The sequence below is a fragment of the Herpailurus yagouaroundi genome, unplaced genomic scaffold (assembly GCF_014898765.1).
Source record: "Herpailurus yagouaroundi ecotype Mexico unplaced genomic scaffold, PumYag 100, whole genome shotgun sequence".
NCBI lineage: Eukaryota > Metazoa > Chordata > Mammalia > Carnivora > Felidae > Herpailurus > Herpailurus yagouaroundi.
The window spans coordinates 44459803-44480024 of NW_024412391.1; the positions used below are offsets into that span (position 1 = coordinate 44459803).

Sequence of the window (20222 nt, forward strand, 5' to 3'; positions counted from 1 at the left end):
GAGGAGTGGATTAGGTGACATGGTAGTGTTGGAGAAGGCCCAGGAATTGTGCATTGAGACACTCAGTGCCAGACAACATTGTGAATTAAGCAAGATTTTGTTTATTTAGATTATTTTGAGAAAAGACGTACAAAAAAGAAAGGATGGTCAGCCCTCTCTCTTCCCTCAACTCTTCCCCACCCCCTAACTCGTAACTCGCTCTCTCTTCCTCGCCCTCGCTCCCTCTTCTACTGAAGGGATTCCCAGGATGTTCAAAGTCTTTTCTTCTGAGTTAATCATTTTGTGGTGTATTTCAAGTAAAACATTATGTGGTCTACACCTATTTTTCCATTTTTTCCTATCCTCTCTGCAGGAATGAACCTGTCTACTTTACAATGCTAAGATAGGTTTTATACCCAGCCAAAGTAATGTGAAATATACCTAAGTGATACTTCCTAGAAAAGAAAATTCATATTTTTCTCTGAAGTTGAAATAATTTTTCACTTTGAAAAATTTTAGTTAAGTAAATAGTTAAAACTTTAACTTCTTAAATACATTGCAGGTATTTAAGCATTCAAGTATTTTTCTTATTAGATTCAAGGAAAAATGTTAAAACAATAACATAATAAAGTTGCTAAGATTGGGCAATACCTTAGTTTTTAGGTAATTTGTGTTTTATTTTAATACTTTGGAATTCTCCATTTTTTTTTTCAGATTCTAGAATCTACTCCTTTAGCTTGCTGGTATACTATGTCTACTATCTACATAGTTTATTTTTAAGGCAAAATTTTCCAGACACATTTTTGAACTCTTGAGTTATCTTTTTTTAAAAGTGGCCCTGTCAATAAAATACCACCCTAAGTATAAGAAAATTCCACTTCTGCCTTTTTCCCACTGAGTTGCTAGGAACATAGTAGGCACTTGATTCTTGTTTATTTGAATTCATTGTGACCTTGTTTGTTAGCATTTTGCATGTTTGAAATTCCCAAATTATAAATCGGAAAAAGACCCATTCCTTGGCCATTCTTGTAGGGAATGTCTAATATTTTGAGCTGCTTTAGAAAAGCCAGTAGTATTATATAAGAAATACATGCTCGTTTTATAAAAAGGAAACTAATCTTTGTCAGTAGATGCTTATTGTCTCAGAGTACCAAAAACTTGTGGCCACTTAACCTATGAAGTAATTGTCTGCCATATAAATAGGCTGCCCTAGAGAACGGGTTAATTTTTTTTCTCCTCTTAGTTAGAATATAATTTCTTCATCAACTGACTTTCACCTAACCAAAAGGAAATCTTTGAACTGCTTTAAAAATAACTATAATGCTTAACCCATGCAGTTACCAAATCATGCTTTTTTCCATCTTTCTGATTAAAATTCTCTAGGCATTGTTAAGTAGTCTTACATTTACATTGGAACCCCTACGTTTGTATTAATAGGTACAGTTACACTAACATGTAGTACTGATATTTATTTGTGATAATGAAAACTAACATTTAATAAAAGCCTACTATGTGTCAAAGGTTTCAGGCTCCGCGCTAAACTGATTTCGGGGACAAGGCATGAATTTTGATAGTGAAACAGAACTGGCAGTGTAATTGTGAATTTGTTGTTGTGTAATTGGCTAAGTTGCATAGTTTCCTGTAGTGAGATAATGTAATTTTGGTGTTTGGCAAATGTTTAGCGGCTCTGTGTTGTTGCCTGCCGGACAGGTTTATATTAGCTTTACCTTCCTTTTCTTCGTGTATCGTTGTACCTACATTTGCAGACTCTTAACTCTTTGTATCAATCGGAATGTTCTTCAATGGTGACATACCGTTGACCGTTGTAGGTGTAGTGATATGCAGTCTAACTGATGTGAGAATGCATGTTTTTTAAAGAGAAATTACTACTTGTCATATCTTGTTACCAATTTTCAATTTCTACCATTAAAAAGTATGAAGTGTTTATATAGTTATGGTGCTATGCAAGTAATTCAAATGGTTCTTCTAAGAACTTAAAATCTAAAGTCCTTAAAGGGATTACTATTAATAAACCTTTTTTGAAAAAATTCACATGTGCACATTAATGCACATATAAATGCATATAAAACATAAATAAATACACTTTAAAACTTCACACGTGCATTGAGCAAATCCTAGATATTGGACAAATAGCAAATTTAGGAAAATGAGATTTCAGTCAGAAAAACTTGATTTTTTTCCCCCTTTAGGAATGACATAAAAGATTTTATATTAGAAACATGAAATTGAAGTTCATAATAAGTATTGCTTGTGACATCAAATTTTATTGTGATTTATCAGGTGGAAATCTTTAAGGCCAAAGCACTAGGTTATGTGTATATTCACTTACTAACTTCTCATTCCCTTTTCATGTTATTACTCCTCTTTCCTCTCTCCTTTTTTTTTTTTTTTTTTTTGGACCAGTACATTTCTAAACTAGAAAATTATGCTAAAGGCACCGGTTTCCCTTCAGAAAAAAGTTTTCTTTAGGATTTAGAGTGTTTATTTATTTATTTATTTATTTTATTTAAAAAAAAAATTTTTTTTTTTCAACGTTTATTTATTTTTGGGACAGAGAGAGACAGAGCATGAACGGGGGAGGGGCAGAGAGAGAGGGAGACACAGGATCGGAAACAGGCTCCAGGCTCCCAGCCATCAGCCCAGAGCCCAATGCGGGGCTCGAACTCCCGGACCGCGAGATCGTGACCTGGCTGAAGTCGGACGCTTAACCGACTGCGCCACCCAGGCGCCCCTAGAGTGTTTATTTTTTACGTGAAGAACATTTATTATGCCCCAATGGAAGTGAGAGAGTCATGGGACGACTTCGCAGTGAGCCTTATTAGCCACGTGGAGGTAATTAATGCCTCCCATGTCCAGTTAAAGCAGCATCATCAGACCTTAAGATGGAAAAGTGGCCTCTTCTTCTACAGTTTAATTTTATCTAAGATGAACAGTGCTTTAGAGTTTGTTTCCATCATCTTAAAGATACAGAAATATTTATAGGATGTGTGCAGTGAATATTCTTGGTTTTACTACTGTGAACAAACCATTTGTAAATTTTTTCATGACCTACAATAATCGTGTTAAAATATTTAATGAATGTGTTTGCTTTCTCATTCTGAAATGCCACCCGTATGATGCTTCTTGCAATGAGATTTTGTGTAGTTGACTTAAGAATTCTACATCCCAATTATGTAAAAGCCTGAGCACAAGCAAAGAGCCACAGAAATTAAACTATGATCCTGCTAGTTGGAGAAGTGAATCCTTGATTTTCGGGAATCTTATTTAGAAAGAAAATTTTCCTAAATAATTTTATGTTAGCTAGAATTTCATGTTTCTATACGATACAATATTTCTGTTTACTTTTTGTCAGTGTAGCCTAGGCTAAAACAAAAGTGCTATTCGTCATTATTTTTTTCTTTTTTAAACACCTAAATCAAACCATAGTTACCTTCTTTAATTTAGTGGTTGACTAGGACTTGTTCACAAAAATAAGATTCTTTATGTGATCTTTATTCTATGTTCAAAAATACTGTAGTAAATAACTTTTACCTTTGTATGGATCAAATTTATTCTGAGAAAAGGAAACACGGATACATTGACTGAACAACTACTCAGATGTTTACATTGGCTCTCCCTAAAATTTTATATACATTTCAAAATCAGTGCACTGTTTAAAGGTATATTTTAATGATAATTGTTTTGTTCATTGAGTAAAATTGATCTGCCAGGGAACTGAACTTGGTACTTTAATTAATGAGTTTTAGAGAGACAAGGTGGGAGGGCGGGAGAGAGGGAGAGGAGCAGAGGGAGAGAGAGCAAGAGCGAGCAAGAAAGAGAGAGAGGAGAGAGAGAATCTTAAGCAGACTCCACGTGCAATGTGCAGCCCAACACAGGGCTGGATTCCACGACCCTGGGATCATGACCTGAGCCAAAATCGAGTTGGACGCTCAATTGACCGAGCCACCATGGTGCCCCTTGGGTTTAGTTTCAAGCTTTATTTCTTAAAGACAAATATCTTTATTTTAAACATTATTTCTTGAAGAAAAAAATGTGATTTTATCATTACTGCGATCCCTATACTATTATTAAAAAAACAAAAAACTTAACCTGGTAATTCTGTGATGAATCTGTACATAATAAACTTCCTACTATTTGTACATAATAAACTTCCTTCCTTTAAAAAAAAAACACCTTAAAAAAAATCATAAGCTGTATTGATGTTTTTTCCATTGGGTGTATTCCACAAAAACTTGTATTGGATTGGTTGTTTTCACTTGTTAGAATTCTAGTAAAATGCTGAGATAACTGTATTATATTTCTAATGAAGTTTGTAAAAATATTGAACACTTGTGAAATGATTGAGTAACCTATTATTCATGACCATGAATATATGATTTCTAATTGACTTAACTTTTGGCTTAATCTTTCATTTTTTTGTAGGTATCTAATATTTGTTTGTGATAGTTCTTTTAGATCTTTTAACCTAGTTTTGGACTCTCAGATGTCCTAGAAAAACCTAAAGCATTCAGTTGAATGTCTACAAGGTTTCTCCTTGAGTACAACCAAGAAGAGATAGTATTTGCTATGTATTTAGGGAAACCAATTTTGGCATTTGATTTTTTGGGGAAAAATCATTTTATGATTTATTTGGTAGGAATGGAGATACGCAGGTAAAAATCAACAAGCATTAAAATCCTTGAAGAGTTAATCTAATATAAATGTAAAGAAGCATATGTGATTTGTTTAAAATTCCTAACTTCTCTCTCAGGGGTTTATGGCATTCATTGATAATAGTTCCCCGATTGTTTCCTTATAGAAGGTGGATCGTAAAGTATTGCCCTGTGGAGATTATCTAGCTACATAATATTACTGTATTTGAAGGAGCATAATATATTAACATATAGGCGCTCAGAACACTTTTTTGCTCTTGAGATTTATAGGAGAGGGACAAGTTTATGAATGGACAAAGCTAATAGACTCGAATTTAAATAATTTCGGTAACGAAAAGAATGCTGAATCTAATGCAGTCTGGTACTTGGTTTTTCTAAGATGGATTACTCACTACTTTTTTTCCCTCTTCTACTTCCTACAGGAAACCAGTTTCCTCCAATTGCAGCACAGGACCTTCCTTTTGTTTTAAAGGCTGGCTACCTTGAGAAACGCAGAAAAGGTAAACTGTAAGATTCTAATGAAAAATCTAAAAATGGCTTTATCCTTGCATAAAACATGCTTGCAGTATACATGTGGAGCCAATATTCTCTTTAGGTGATTAAAGCGTTTTAAGACTGTAAGAAAATCTGAACAACATTATCCAAACCACAAAATACAGTTTTTAGTTCTATATAATTTTTTTTTAAGTTTACTTATTCTGAGAGCAAGAGAGAGCGAATGAGCGGGGGAGGAGCAGAGAGAGAGGGAGAGACAGCAAATCCCAAGCAGGCTCTGCACTGTCAGTGTGGAGTCCAATGTGGGGCTTGAACCCATATTTCATGAGATGATAACCCGAGCTGAAACCAACAAGTTGGACGCCTAACCGAATGAGCCACGCAGGCACCCTGCTCTGTAGGATTTTTAATAACAGAACACTTGGTCAGGTTTCTGGTTGCCAATCTTGATTATTTGTAAATGATTCAGGAGCTGTTTCCTGCCTCTTAGAGGAGGGCTGCGGGCCATGACTGTATTCGCAAGGATGGGATTTCTCACCATTCTCCCACCCAGCTGAGCAGCAGATTATCCCACACCTGACCTGGCTTACACCATGTCTGCTATGATTCCGATCAAGCCTGGCATATTGTCTGCCATTTTCTGTTATTCATTCAGTGTTCCTCTCCATTGGCCATGATAATTGGGAGTTGACCATATGGTCTCGCTCTTTCAGCACCAACATATAACGGAAATGAACTATGGAGGTGGTGGTATCATATGGGAAACAGAAAACAGAAAGTCCCTTCATTACCATTTTGCTTTTCTCCCAGGTAGTCCCCTTGGGCCTTTCTATTTATATTCCATTTGCTTCCCTTGGTTTTCTTAGCTGAATTTTAAAGCTGAGAGAGATAGTAGCCGTCATCTAGGGCAACTCCTCCCCCCTCCTCCCCCACCCTTTTATAACAGATGAGAAAAGGAGACCCAGATGAATCCCTTCTCTCAAAGCTGTGTAGTCAGATGTCCTTTTGACTGTCCCTGTCAGGAAGGTGTGTTAGCCACAAGTGTCGCAGTCCCATCTCTGCTTCACTTTATTCCTTTTTAGCTTTGTTTTTGTGTTTTGGTTTTGTTTGTCCCTTGGAGAAGAAGCTACAAGTTAATTAGTCGTAGAATTTTAGAGCTGGCAGAAACCTTAGAAGTCACCTTAACTGATTTTTCGTTTTAACGGTGTTACATTTATACTATATATGTAATACATAGTATCTAAACTGTTCCTTTCCCCCTTTTATTGTAGATCACAGCTTTCTGGGATTCGAATGGCAGAAACGGTGGTGTGCCCTCAGCAAAACTGTATTCTATTATTATGGAAGTGATAAAGGTAGTATTGGGGTTCAATCATACTGACTTCTATTGTGGAAGGGTTTTAGGGGCCATTTTATACCCCCTTTTTAGTACAGAATAAACTGAAGACAAAGGGAGAAAGGCTAACTGAGCATTTTAATATTTATAGTCTAAGACTGTGTAATTCTATTTTATTCTTTGCCGAATGCTCCAAATTCCAGAATTCCCTAAAAGTTAACACAGTTGTGTTTTTTTGTGTTTTTTTTTTTATTTTTTTTCAACGTTTTTATTTATTTTTGGGACAGAGAGAGACAGAGCATGAACGGGGGAGGGGCAGAGAGAGAGGGAGACACAGAATCGGAAACAGGCTCCAGGCTCTGAGCCATCAGCCCAGAGCCCGACGCGGGGCTCGAACTCACGGACCGCGAGATCGTGACCTGAGCCGAAGTCAGACGCTCAACCGACTGCGCCACCCAGGCGCCCCAACACAGTTGTGTTTTATTGAATTAGGAAAGAGATGAAAATTTATGTGGCTTTTCATTTTAGGAAATATTTATCAGCCAAGGTAATGTAGAATTTCTGGAGGAGTTAAGACCATTAGGGTTGTGAGAGTTTTGAAGGGAGGAAAAGATATTTTTTTTTCTTTCAGATGTTTTAAAAGAGACATTTAGATGAAATGAAATACGTGCAATACCTTTCTCAGCTTCTTTTGAATAACAACAGCAAACACCTATATAGAAAGTGCTATTCTAAGCGCTTTAGCTATATTAACTGGTCCAGCAGTAACTCTGTGAGGTAGGGACTACTATTAGCTCTGTTTATTTTGCTGTTGGGAAAACTGAGGATTAACTGAGGTTAAATAATTTGGTCAGGGTCACAGAGCTGGTAGGTGGCCAGTGTGGGATTCGAGCCTAGGCTTATGGTAGAGTCCACGCTCTAACCAGCAATTTGGAAACATTAAGACATTTTATAACTTTACTTGCTAATTAATACATCTCTTGATCACAGCTCAGTATTTGAACAAATAAAGCGTAAAATATTGAAATTTAAAGAATATCAGCTTCCTTAGTTTTGCTTTTTTTTCTAGGGAAAGCAAGTCAGAAGTTGAATATTATAAAGTAAAGGTAATGTAGAAATAGCTAGCATCTGTTTCTGGAAAGGACCCGTAAGGAGAAAAAAGGCATAGAAGTCCAATGTCACTGATTCCCATGGAATCATTTACCTTATCAGTGTTTTTTGGAAGTTTTGTTTCATTTGACTTCACTGGCAGGGTTTAGGTTTTTTCCCTTATTCTAGAACCTTGCAGATAGGATCATTGTACATATTTCAGATAAATTTGAAACACATAGGTGATGCTAGAAGTTGGTCTTACCTTTTGGCAACTGGCATTAGCAAATTAAGAATTAACTTAGTGGTTAGTTTGCATTACATCACTAATTTACAATAGATTCCAACGGAACAATGGCATCAGCGAAGTATAAACTATAAACAGCTATCATCAGGCAGCCTTCTTTCTTCTGCTAAGGGTAAGTAGGTGATTGTATCAGAAAAATTAACCCAAGCTCAGTTATTGATTACCATAGGTCGTAAGTATAAATGATTATGACAAATATAGTATGCACACCATTGTGAACTGAGATCAAGATCTTTTCCACAGAGAAAGACCTTCTATTTCATAAGACTAGGGGAGAGAGGCTTTACCTCCTTGTCACTCCGGCTCAGTTAGGTTTCTCATTTCTCTTTTTTTTTTTTTTTTCCCTTTATTTTGAGAGAGAGAGCGCTCACGAGCAGGTGCACACGAGTGGGGGAGGGGCAGAGAAAGCGGGAGAGAGAGAATCCCAGGCAGGCTCCAGGCTCAGCACGAAGCCCAATGCGGGGCTCCATCCTGTGGCCAAGAGGTCATGACCTGAGCTGGTATCGGGAGTCAGATGCTTAACTAACTGAGCCACACGAGCACCCCCTCATTTCTGATTTCTTTAAGACGCCATGACTACTAATGTTCGTTTCCTCCACTCCTTCTCCTAACTGGTATATACCAAATGTTAGGCCAGAGATTAGCAAGAACTTTCCCAAAACTTAAGGAAGGTTTATATTTGTTTCAAGTAAGTCTATTTATTTCAGTAAATAAATTCTAGTTATTTGTGGATGCTATTAGTTAAATTCCTACTTCTGTTCTTATTTGATGGGACCTTGTGGCAATAACATCTTTGGCATTTGTGTTTTTTTTTTTAATTTTTTTTTAACATTTATTTATTTTTGGGACAGAGAGAGACAGAGCATGAACAGGGGAGGGGCAGAGAGAGAGGGAGACACAGAATCGGAAACAGGCTCCAGGCTCCGAGCCATCAGCCCAGAGCCCGACGCGGGGCTCGAACTCACGGACCGCGAGATCGTGACCTGGCTGAAGTCGGATGCTTAACCGACTGCGCCACCCAGGCGCCCCTTGGCATTTGTGTTTTAACCATTTTGTGGTACATTTAGCCACCTAGACCACCACTGCTTTTTAAAAATTACTTTTCTAGTGTTCCTTTGTCATGTGGGTATTTGAAGATCTGGTGTATATTTCCATCAAACTCTTCCCTGTTGTTCTGAAGTCTCCGTTGAGAATTCAGGTGTGTTTTTGTGGTTCTTTTGGCTGCTTCCTTTAGAATTTTTGGCTAGTTCTTCTTCGGGGGACTCAGAAAATAATCTGTCTTTGAACACTTTTTAAATTTGGCACGATGCTGAGTTCCTTCCTTTGCATCCTTTTCTTTCTAGGAAAATGTACCTGTCACGTGAAAGTTTCACTTTCGTTTGTGAAATTAGATAGCTGATTTGTACAGCCTGGTTTACTACACGTATGAACCACTTGTCTAGCCCTTGCAAAGAGCTATTTAGATATATGAGAACTGTAATCCTCCAGCTAAGCAGGATTTAGATAAATGGATTATAGAGGCACAGAAGGAGTCCATACCACTTACTAGGTTAAACTGTACTTTGTTACTATTTGACAGATAACATAGTTCACATTTTATAACTTACGGTGTGTGCCAAAAAACATTTTGACCCATCAGGGTAGTAATGGCTTAGAAAACGTAGTTCCAGCCTCTAGGGAAAATAATGCACTTACCTTTGTACTCATAAATATCATTTATATGTATTATTCATGGTCATTGGCTGCCCTTAAGTATATATACAGTACATATTTTATCACTTTATGAAATCACATCCATCCTTTTATCTCCTTCTTCTTCCTTTGATTGTCACAAATCCTATTCATCAAACTTCTTAGGTCTTAGCTATTCAGAGTGCCATCAAGGTAGTCATTCATTCACTCACTCATTGATTCATTTTTTGGTTGAATAAGTATTTATTGGCTAGCTGTAGATACTAGGCACTGAGGTTCCAAAGATAATCCAGCCTTAGAGATACCTGAGAGTTTTTTTTTAATGTTCATTTATTTTTGAGAGAGAGAGAGAGGGGCAGAGAGTGAATGGGGGAGGGGCAGAGAGCGAGAGGGAGACACAGAATCTGAAGTAGGCTTCAGGCTGTGAGCTGTTAGCAAAGAGCCCGATGCGGGGCTTGAACTTACAAACCGTAGGATCAGGACCTGAGCTGAAGTTGGACACTTAACCGACTGAGCCACCTAGGTGCCCCTCATTCTCTAATTATCATAGGAGGCTCCAAGAGGCTAATATGTATAGGATAGTAAGAGAATCTTTGTGTAATGTTTATCTTAACAATAGCTATATGTTATGTTAGTCTAATAGACCATATCATAATTGTCCGATTTCCAGTTGTAGAGGAAAACAGTAGGTATAGCCAAAAAAAATAGAGGCAGGCTTTAGATTCCCGTTTTACAGAAATGCCTGTAATTTGTTTATTCCCTACTACCTCGCGCTACCTTGTTTTTTAATTGCGTGTATACCTATGGTTGAAAATGTGTTCAAAAACCACTTGATTTTTATGCTTGTGGTGTAATTTTATTTTAAAGAAAAACAGAAGGTTTTGGAAATACCTCAGATTTCCTACCGCAAGACCATATGAGCCGCACTTTTAATTCTAACTAGAGTGTTTCCCTTTGGACTCATATATATTGCCCGGGTTTATTAGTCAGAGCCACTTGGGGCCCCTAAGTAACCAATATATATGTAGCATATAGTATTTTTCATTTAAAATAGTAATAATTTGATATTTCCTCACAGTATAATTCAAAACACCAGAAGTGTATTTCACGTGGCTGAATTAGCACTGGCAGCTGTATTTCTGTGAGCTTTACAGACAACGAAAAATGTTCATATATCTTTACCTGAGGGCCTAGAACAACTTGTTAATCAGTTTGATGAAGTTTAATGCAAAGGCTTAGTGTTAAGGGGCATATTTTCCTTTTTCCTACTAATAATAAGCATTAAAACATATGGAAATAAGAGTTATTCACCCAGGAGAAAGGCCTTCTTAAATATAAGAAGCAGATGTTAACAAAAATTTCTGCACGCATTGTATGTCTTTTCTCTTCGCTAGCCATTTGTACCAAGTTAACATTCTTGGTATAAACAATAGAAACCAACTTTGACTCTGCAGAAAAGGAAATTATTGGAAGAATATTGGCTCTCAGGCAGATTTGACGGGAAGGCTAAACAACCAGGCTCAGAAAGCAAGGACTGAGAGAGGTAAGGTACCTAGAACTTCAGCCCAGTCTCTGCCCCCAACGAGAGTCTCATTGGGACACACTGCTGGCCCTGCCATTGTGCAATGCCACGGACACGAGGATGGTGTCAGAGCTCTCCCCTGATTCTTTTGTTAGTCAGTTTGGATTTAGGTTCCAGTTCAGAGCATCTGATTGACTGACCTAGACCAGGGAAAAGCCTCCCTCCCTCCCTCCCTCCATCTTCTGTGGTGAGAAGCTGGCTCTGGCCCCCAACAATCTCAGGACTGACATAGGAAAGATACTTAGATGTCAGATGTCAGGCATCTTCAAATGACCAATGCCCACAACCTATAGGGATGCTAAATGATCTGAAATTATTTAGTTGCTGTATTTAGTAGGAATTATTTAGTTGTTATCTTGAAATTGGTAGGAGAGTGGTTGGTGTTTTAAAACCTGTTTTCTGAGAGCCAGCAAAAAAGAAAAAGCAAGCATATTTGTAAGAAAAACGGGACTGATTGGATTTTGGTAGGTAGCGACGGAGGAGAGGGAAAGAATATGGGGCAGTGGATGAGGAAAAAGGAAGAAATCAAGAATGATGCTCCGTTTTCTGGTTTGGAGTCTTCAGTTAATGGAGGTGCCATTGATCGAGAAGGAGGACACAACAAGAAAGATCACAAGTGTTGCAGGAGTGGAGATAAGGTGATCTCCATTGTGGGCATGTTCTAGTCATTGTGCCCATAAGACATTCAAGAAATGAAACATATGTACTGGGCAGATAAAGATTTGGATGTAAAATCCTGAAGCTGGACTAAAAATAGGGAATTATGAATCACAAGATACGAATAGAAGTTGAATCCTAAGGATTGGGTAAGGTTGCCCAGAGAAAACCGTAAAGCAGGAAAAGAGCAAGAATTAGAACATAATGCATCATGGCTGTTTAAGAGATAGACAAGGGTAAGGGCGCCTGGGTGGCGCAGTCGGTTAAGCGTCCGACTTCAGCCAGGTCACGATCTCGCGGTCCGTGAGTTCGAGCCCCGCGTCGGGCTCTGGGCTGATGGCTCAGAGCCTGGAGCCTGTTTCCGATTCTGTGTCTCCCTCTCTCTCTGCCCCTCCCCCGTTCATGCTCTGTCTCTCTCTGTCCCAAAAATAAAAAAAAAAACAAAAACAAAAAAAAAAAACATTGAAGAGATAGACAAGGGTAGAGGGGCCCATGAAGCAAGCTGAGAAAGTCAGACCCAAGTTGCAGAAGGAAATGCAAGATAGCATTCATCTTCTCTAGCAAGATTTCATAAATTACATGTTCTAGAACAGTGGTTTTTCAAACATTAGTGTGTGTCAAAATCACCTGGGTTGCTTGCTAAAACTTTGGTTTCCCAGACCCACACCCAGAGATTTCCACACAGCAAGGGCAGGGTAGTAGCCATTTCTGCATTTTTAATAGTCACCCAAGATTTAACACAGTTGGCGATTCTTGAAATATACTTTGAGAAACATCTTTCCAGGAGACAATGTGAAATGGTTGAAAAAACAAGGCTTTTTTCAGACTTAGGTTAGGGTCCTGGCTTTTATAATCTACTGGTTATATGGCCATGAGCAAATCAATTATTTTAAGATTTGTTTTTCCATCAGTGCTGGGGATGTAATAAATAACGTCTTCCTCTCAGAATTATTTTGTGGAATAGATGAGATATGTTATTAAATTCCTGGCCTACAGAAGGAGCTCAGGAAGTGTGAGTTGTCTTTTGGACACTTAGCAAACCCAGAACACAGCTGTAAACCTAAAAGCCAGTGAAAAAGTAGAAGGAAATTGCTATCATTAACCTCACGCATTTTGTTTTGTAAGAGATCAGAGCCGCCTGCTTTTTACCTTGAACCTACTGAATTAGAATTGTGTAAAATGAAGTTACTGATTTAATAGATTTTATTATCTGGTTTCTCCTGGCAGACTTCAGTTCTGTAGACATTAAATTTGAACAGCATGATATGGGCAAGGTTAAAGTGTGAAATAGAAGCTGAAGGAAATTTGATAGAGGGACAAATACCTCAAAAATCCTGAAGGCATTAATGTTATAAAAGCTAAATACTCAAATAATACTACTAAATTGTCAAGAAAATGTTAAATTATGTTTGAAAGAATTGTTTGAGAAGTCAGGGAAGTATATCTTTCAGAAAGATTTCCATTATAATGACTAACATTTTACAGATGTTTGGCAATTAAAGGAATAAGCTTCTGCTATTTCGGAAGTTCCCATAAATGCAATATTTATTAGTCTTTTGCAGTTTTGGGTAAATCAACTTATATGACTTAATTGGCATGCTACTGTTTTTAACACTTCGTCTCAAGTCAAGAAGTGTTCTTGAAACTATCCTAGAAGGCATTGTGGAATTAATCTACATATATATTATTATGGATTGCCCTATAATGCTATGGTTTTCTCCTTTTTCTCTATCTGGAAGAGATGCTAATGTGAAGAGAGAGGAGCAGAGTCTTATCAAAGCCATGACTACACCCATTTCATATCTTGAGTTTTTTGTCCCACATTGTCTGATTAGAAACATGGCTACTGGGGTGCCTGGGTGGCTCAGTCAGTTAAGTGTCCGACTTCGGCTCAGGTCATGATCTCATGGCTGATGGGTTTGAGCCCCACATCAGGCTCTGTGCTGACAGCTCAGAGCCTGGAGCCTGCTTTGGATTCTGTATCTCCCTCTCCCTCTCTCTCTGTCTCTCTCTGCCCCTTCCCCACTCATACTCTCTCTGTCTCTTAAAAAATAAACATTAAAAAAAAAAAAAAAGAAACATGGCTACTTTATGGTCATGCATGTACAAAAGCTATTGAGAAAGAGAAAGAATTATGAATTTCCCTCCATTCTCTTCAGCCTTTCTGGTTCCATACCTTTACCCTCACTTGCATGCGTATATGATTATTTATTCCCAAATAGTCAACTGTCAGCTGAATAGGTCTAGGTATTGGTTTATTTTTATTATTAGTTTTACTTGGTTAGAAAACACCGCCTAGTCTTAGTCTTTCTTTGGCTGAGTGAGGTTTTCTTTTGTTGTATCTTTGGTTATCGACTCTGTGTTATTTGTTACTCTTCTTCTGGAGCACCCATTTTTTCTTATGTTTTATTTTTGTTAGTCTTCCATGTCTGTCATCTTTCTCTTTTGTTTCTCTTCCTCCTTATTTTTTTCCCTACCTATTGGGGTAGAATGTTTGAGGTATATCTGATTTGATTTTTCAGCGATGTTCAAAATTTTCAACTTTTCATCACTTTAATAAATCATTTGTTTTGCTGCTGCATTTTTCATTTCCTTATACGGTATTTTTCCCTTATTTTCCCAGCTCTATTCCAGTTTCTGTCACAGCCATCTCTCTTTTATTTTATATTACATTGTTTCATCTTTCATCTCTCTCAAATTTTTTTTTTTTACTTTTAAAAGATACAGAATCATTTAAGTTTATATCTGTTTCTCCTTGTGCGCTCTTGCTTTCTATATCTTGAATGCTATGTTATGTTTTTGTAGCACATGGTATTTTTTGGCACCTGTGTTAATTTGTTTGCTTTTCCTCTTTTACTTCTGTCTGGATGTTATATATCCTTGTCTCTATAATCTGGGGTGCTTACTTCTGTGTTGGATTCGTGGCCTTTCTCTGGCTTATCTCACTAGAGAGAGGTTGGTTATGTCTTCCTCTTAGATTCTAACAGAAGATCTGATACAAAGCCCCATAGCGTATTTCTGGGGGTTTGGTCTAAAGTGGATCAGCAAGTCTAAGGAGAGGTCACCTAATTTGGCTGCCTGGTTGTCTTATTTCTAGATAATCTTGCACAAGAAAGTTTCTTGCTCCCTGCAGCTCTTCTTAACTCAGTCTTTATAGTGCTGATTTTACATCTCCAGATGTAAACCACTCCTTACGCATTTCCATCCCAACTGATGTTACATTGCCAAGCATTTCAGACCCAGGTTACAGATAGAAAGCATGGGCTTTAAATGAGATGGACCAAGTGATGAGAGCATTTGAGCCCTTGTGCAGCAAGGGAGCCACGTTCTTTCATCTGGTCTTTGAAGTTCCTTTTTTTTTTTCTTGGAAAGTTTAAAGACCTCTCTCACAATTGCCCTGTGTGGCTTTAATATTTGGCCTCTGACAACTTCCATTTTTTGTAATGAAATCTTTTGTCAGTCTAGTGGATCACTCACAGGGTAAATATTCCTGGAGCACTTAAATTTGTATTGTGTGTATGTGGGGGCAGGGGGGTATGTGTTGCACTGGGAAGGCAGGAAAGGTCTAGTAAGGTGTTAACTAAATTTTGTCCCACCATACCTACAATACTCCCTCAGTTGTTTTAAGAGCTCAATATAAATTTTTTCCCTGAATGAATGAATGACTTAGTCTTCTTTAAGGATTTAAGGTTAAGCAACAATGCTTAACCATTCATTATTTTAATAATCTTTCCCCAATATTATTTTTTCAGTTAAATGTTTTGTAAAATGTGTCCTGGGAGTACCAGTTTCATAGAATGTTCTATGAAAAAAGGGTTCCATGTACAAATAATTTTGGGAAAGGCCATGTCCTGCATCCCTCTCGTGGAAATGCAAGCATTATGTAAATGTATTAAGGGCCTCAAGAAGGCCTGGATTAACAAAACCTGGTTAACTCTTTTTAGCTCAACATTTCCCGAACTTATTTTGTCCTAGAAACCTATTAATACCTCATAAAACACACTATGAGAAACGCTGCTCTAATTTTTGTTGTTTTTTTCCAGAACATCACGGAGTATATTGTGGGCTTTTTCCACGAGGCAAGCTTCTAATTTTTAGATCATGGAAAGGGATGTAAATTATGACTTAATATGATTAGAATGTCCAGATTTCAGTCAGGAATTTCTAACTCAGATTTTTTTGTCCTCATTTGATGTTTTGAACAAGATATGATCTTCATAACTTTTTAAAAATGTGTGTTACTTCAGGCATTAAATCAGTATATTTAAGAAAAGGCGATAAATATTTTATTGGTGCACAGAGCCAAGAGACCCCTCCACCCCATGATCTGGAAGCACTTCTGTATTTCCCCCGAGCTCAGTAAAAGAGACAGTTGCCCTTACTCATGATTTTAATATTGTGTGTTAATCTAGGAAGTAAATATATAGTTGTACAGCTTTTCTATCAAAATGGTATAACTGGGTGAGTCGGAAAGCAGACTAATTTTATTTCGGTTTCATAGTATTAAATCTTTTCTTGTATTCCGACTTTATTTGTCTTTAAAATAATATCTGGGGGCGCCTGGGTGGCGCAGTCGGTTAAGCGTCCGACTTCAGCCAGGTCACGATCTCGCGGTCCGTGAGTTCGAGCCCCGCGTCAGGCTCTGGGCTGATGGCTCGGAGCCTGGAGCCCGTTTCCGATTCTGTGTTTCCCTCTCTCTCTGCCCCTCCCCCGTTCATGCTCTGTCTCTCTCTGTCCCAAAAATAAATAAACGTTGAAAAAAAAATTTTTTTTTAAATAATATCTGACTAAAGCTCAAGTTGTCTTTTCTTTTGGATCTTCATCATGCAGGATTCAGATGTGCTTTCCTAGTTTACCATTCACTGACTGGCTAAGAAGCCTACTTTTCTTTGGTTTTGTTTCAGCAACTAATACTTCCGTGCAGGCTTTACGTCCCTCTCCATCCAAATGCTTTGTTTTCCACTCGTAAGTTTTTATAATTAGTAGTTTTGTTTTGCTTTGCCTTTTATTTTATGCTTTTAAATCACTTCTTTTTATGTTTACTTTTTTTATTTTAGAGAGAGAAAGTGTGTGAGCAGGGTAGGGGGAGAGGGGAGAGAGAGAGACAGAGAGACAGAGAGACAGAGAGAGACAGAGAGTTCCAAGTAGGCTCCGCGCTAAGCGTGGCTAAGCATGGCTTGATCCTGTGACCTGGAATCATGACCTGAGTTGAAATCAAGAGCCGGATGCTCCACAGACTGAGCCACCCAGGTGCTTTGCTTTGCTTTTTAAATTTACGGTTTGTAAAATTTCAGTTTGTACCAATTTAGGAGATATTTTTTGGGAAGAAAACCTGTGATTTAGAGCTTTTCAGAGGTGGGATGTTGGAAGGCGGTAATGAGAAGGGATGGTGGTAAAAAAAGCCCAGTGAGTTTTCGACTCCAGGTTTCCCCACTGGCTCATAAATCTGAGAGAGCCATGGATTTGTAGCAGGTTTTTCTAGCAAGTTCTGAGTTCCCATTCTTGGATTTTCCCTACACGTAAGTATCCTATTTCCATACTTCCGTCTGAATAAGACTGTATAAAAATAAGACTGTGTAAGACGTCTGCAGACGTCTTCCTCTCATTCCCTAAGATATCCTTTTTAAACCCAACCATCCCCAACACTTCTGTAATTTTAGAATTAAAAGTGTTAGCTAGAAATATTATTTTAAACATTAAATACTATGAAAACAATACGAACAAAGCATAACCCCTTCCAAGAATTGACAAAGAAAATCTAAATAAAAGATAATCAACTGGGCATTTATATTCACTGCAGTAAAGGAAAGCCTGACTTTCGTTTTATCTTCAACAGACAAGCAACAGAAAGGTGAATTCGCAATAGACGGCTACAATGTCAGAATGAATAACACCCTCAGGAAGGATGCAAAGAAGGATTGCTGTTTTGAAATCTCTGCTCCTGATAAACGGATCTATCAGGTTGGAGTTTTTGTGTTGTTTTGAAATTAAGTTGATAAAAGGTCCTGATTTCATTTATAAAGACATTAACATTTCGTTAAAACAACCCTCCTTGACATGTTAATAACAATAAAAAATACTGATCTTTATACAGTGAACATTCATATAAGAGGAAGTACATTTTTTTTTTAAAATTTCAGATTCGTTCAAGTGATACCTTCTCGAAAGTGAACAAGCGAATATGTAATTTATCAACTACTTCACATGTTGCATTTTATATCTGTTTTAATAGAACTGTGTGATTACTTAAAAGAATTACATAGCAGAAAGAGTAAAATTATCAAAAGAAAAATATCCGAGCGTTAATGCATACTGTATTGCTTAGGGTTGTGGGAGAAAATGAAGTTAAAGGCACATATCAGCTCTGTGATTCGAGAGCTATCAGCTAGCATCAATATGGAATGTATGTTTAATAAGTTTTAAATATCTGAGATTGCAGTTGAAAGCCAGTTAATTAAGTTGTCAGGTAGTGTGTTGGAATCTGACAAGAACATTTTTAAGAAAAGTGTACCCGGCAGTCTAAAGAAATTCATGGGTGTCTTCTAATTGTCAAGGGCAAATTTTGTTCATCAGTTCTGTCTTTGACATTGATGAAGAGAAGCAGCTTTTTTTCCTGCACAGCTGCCAGCTGCTGATCAGAGTTTCAAATCCATCATCCTCTGCTTCAATTACGTAAATTTGTCAAAATTAACTGTACATTATAAGGAGCATCCTTGCAAGAAAAGTAGTATGAGACATGAAAAGAATTACTAATGGTCTTAAAGAAGTGATAAGAGTATGACATGCCTTTCATATTTCACGTGGGGATTTTTCTTACTCTTGTTTATTTTTTTATCAGTTCACAGCAGCGTCTCCCAAAGATGCTGAGCAGTGGGTACAGCAGCTGAAATTTGTATTACGCGGTAAGAGCAATCAATCGGTCTAGTCACGGCAGTCTTTCAATACTGAATAACTGAATGAATTTGGATTTTCAAGTATAAAAGGTCGTTGGCTCCTATGAGGACGACCGAGGGAACATGATGGTGCACTTCAGAGCTATAAAAGTGTTTCTTCTCTAAGTACCAACTGGCAACTTTGCAATTCACACGTTTGTGTAGTGATCATTTTTTTTTTTTTTTAACAATGTTCCAAGTTAAGGATATAGCATATGATAATGTCGTGACTCTGTAGGGCTGCATCAGTTTAGAAAATATGGTTTTGAAAACCACGTTCGCGTTCTTAAAAAATTTGCCTGATGAACCACGTTTTTTTCAGACATGGGATCTGATGTTATTCCTGAAGACAACGACGAAAGAGGGGAATTGTATGATGACGTGGACCATCCTCTGCCAACCAGCAGCCAGCCACCTGATGATGAAATTTATGAAGAACTTCCAGGTATTTATTGCCCGGTGATTCATTTAAAGATTTTAGGGCTTGTTTCATTTTTTCTCCCCCCCCCAATGTCATATATCATCAGGTTGACAACTGGAGCGGAACATGGTGAGCTATTAAAAACAAGGACAAAGAAAATCCCTCAAAACCCTATTTTATGAAAAGCGTTCTGCTTGAGGTATTTCAAGCGCGTGGATGTACACTCATGGAAAGTGAGTGGGATGTTAAAATGAAGCAGAGACAGTCCTAATCTCATGGGACTTTTGGCTCATTAGCATTGTTTACGCTACATTGTTACATAATTTTTTAATTAAAAAATCAACTTGCCTTACAGTTTTTTCCCACCAACTCACACATTGTTTTTTATTTATATATCTTGGAACTTGCATTAACCAGAAGTTCTATGCACACCCCATATGTCAACAACTTCTGCCTCGTATATTTCTCTCTGCTGTGGCGAATTGCACTGTCTTAGAAGAATATTGTCAAACTATCAACAAAAGCCTTTGAGGCTTGAAATTTTCTTGCTTGATATTTTATCATCGATATGGATAGGTTTTCTTTTTCTGCATTTGCAGGCATTGTTGAGTGTTTATATGCCTCAGCATCTCTTACATAACATAAAATTAATTATCTATTAGCTGTTTGACTTGTAGTGTTGAGGATCAAGCAGGACACAGAAAGATAGACATCTGGAACTTAGGGTACCTAGAGTGGGAACGCATTCAGGGAATCACTGCATTACTAAAACTATAGGTTGAAATGAGCTTTTTTCTAGCTATTAAAAAATCAGTAGAGAAGAAAAAGGGATTATGAACAATGTAAGTGAGATTTAACCAACATCTCACGTGGAGAAGTTGTTTTTCTCTGAATCGAATGATTTGACAACGTAGGATAAACCTTTAAAATTGGTTTCAGAAATGCTTAAAATGTTCCAAATTAACGTGCAAATATCATTTTCAGTGAAGTCAGTGGAGCATAGTAATAACTAGCGCATGGACCTTAGAGTCAAAGTTTAAATTTGGGCTGTGCCATTTA

General features: G+C 37.6%; 1 protein-coding gene across 2 annotated transcripts in view; it reads left to right on the forward strand.

The window, feature by feature from the left end:
- The window catches only part of SKAP2 (src kinase associated phosphoprotein 2), a 186035-nt gene that overhangs the window by 108903 nt on the left and 56910 nt on the right, over positions 1 to 20222 (forward strand). For both annotated transcript variants that reach the window (XM_040472395.1, XM_040472396.1), the window contains exons 5-9: positions 5075 to 5152; positions 6419 to 6502; positions 17647 to 17771; positions 18649 to 18712; positions 19065 to 19187. In XM_040472395.1, coding sequence (XP_040328329.1) covers positions 5075 to 5152; positions 6419 to 6502; positions 17647 to 17771; positions 18649 to 18712; positions 19065 to 19187 — 474 coding nt within the window. The remainder of the gene's footprint in view (positions 1 to 5074; positions 5153 to 6418; positions 6503 to 17646; positions 17772 to 18648; positions 18713 to 19064; positions 19188 to 20222) is intronic.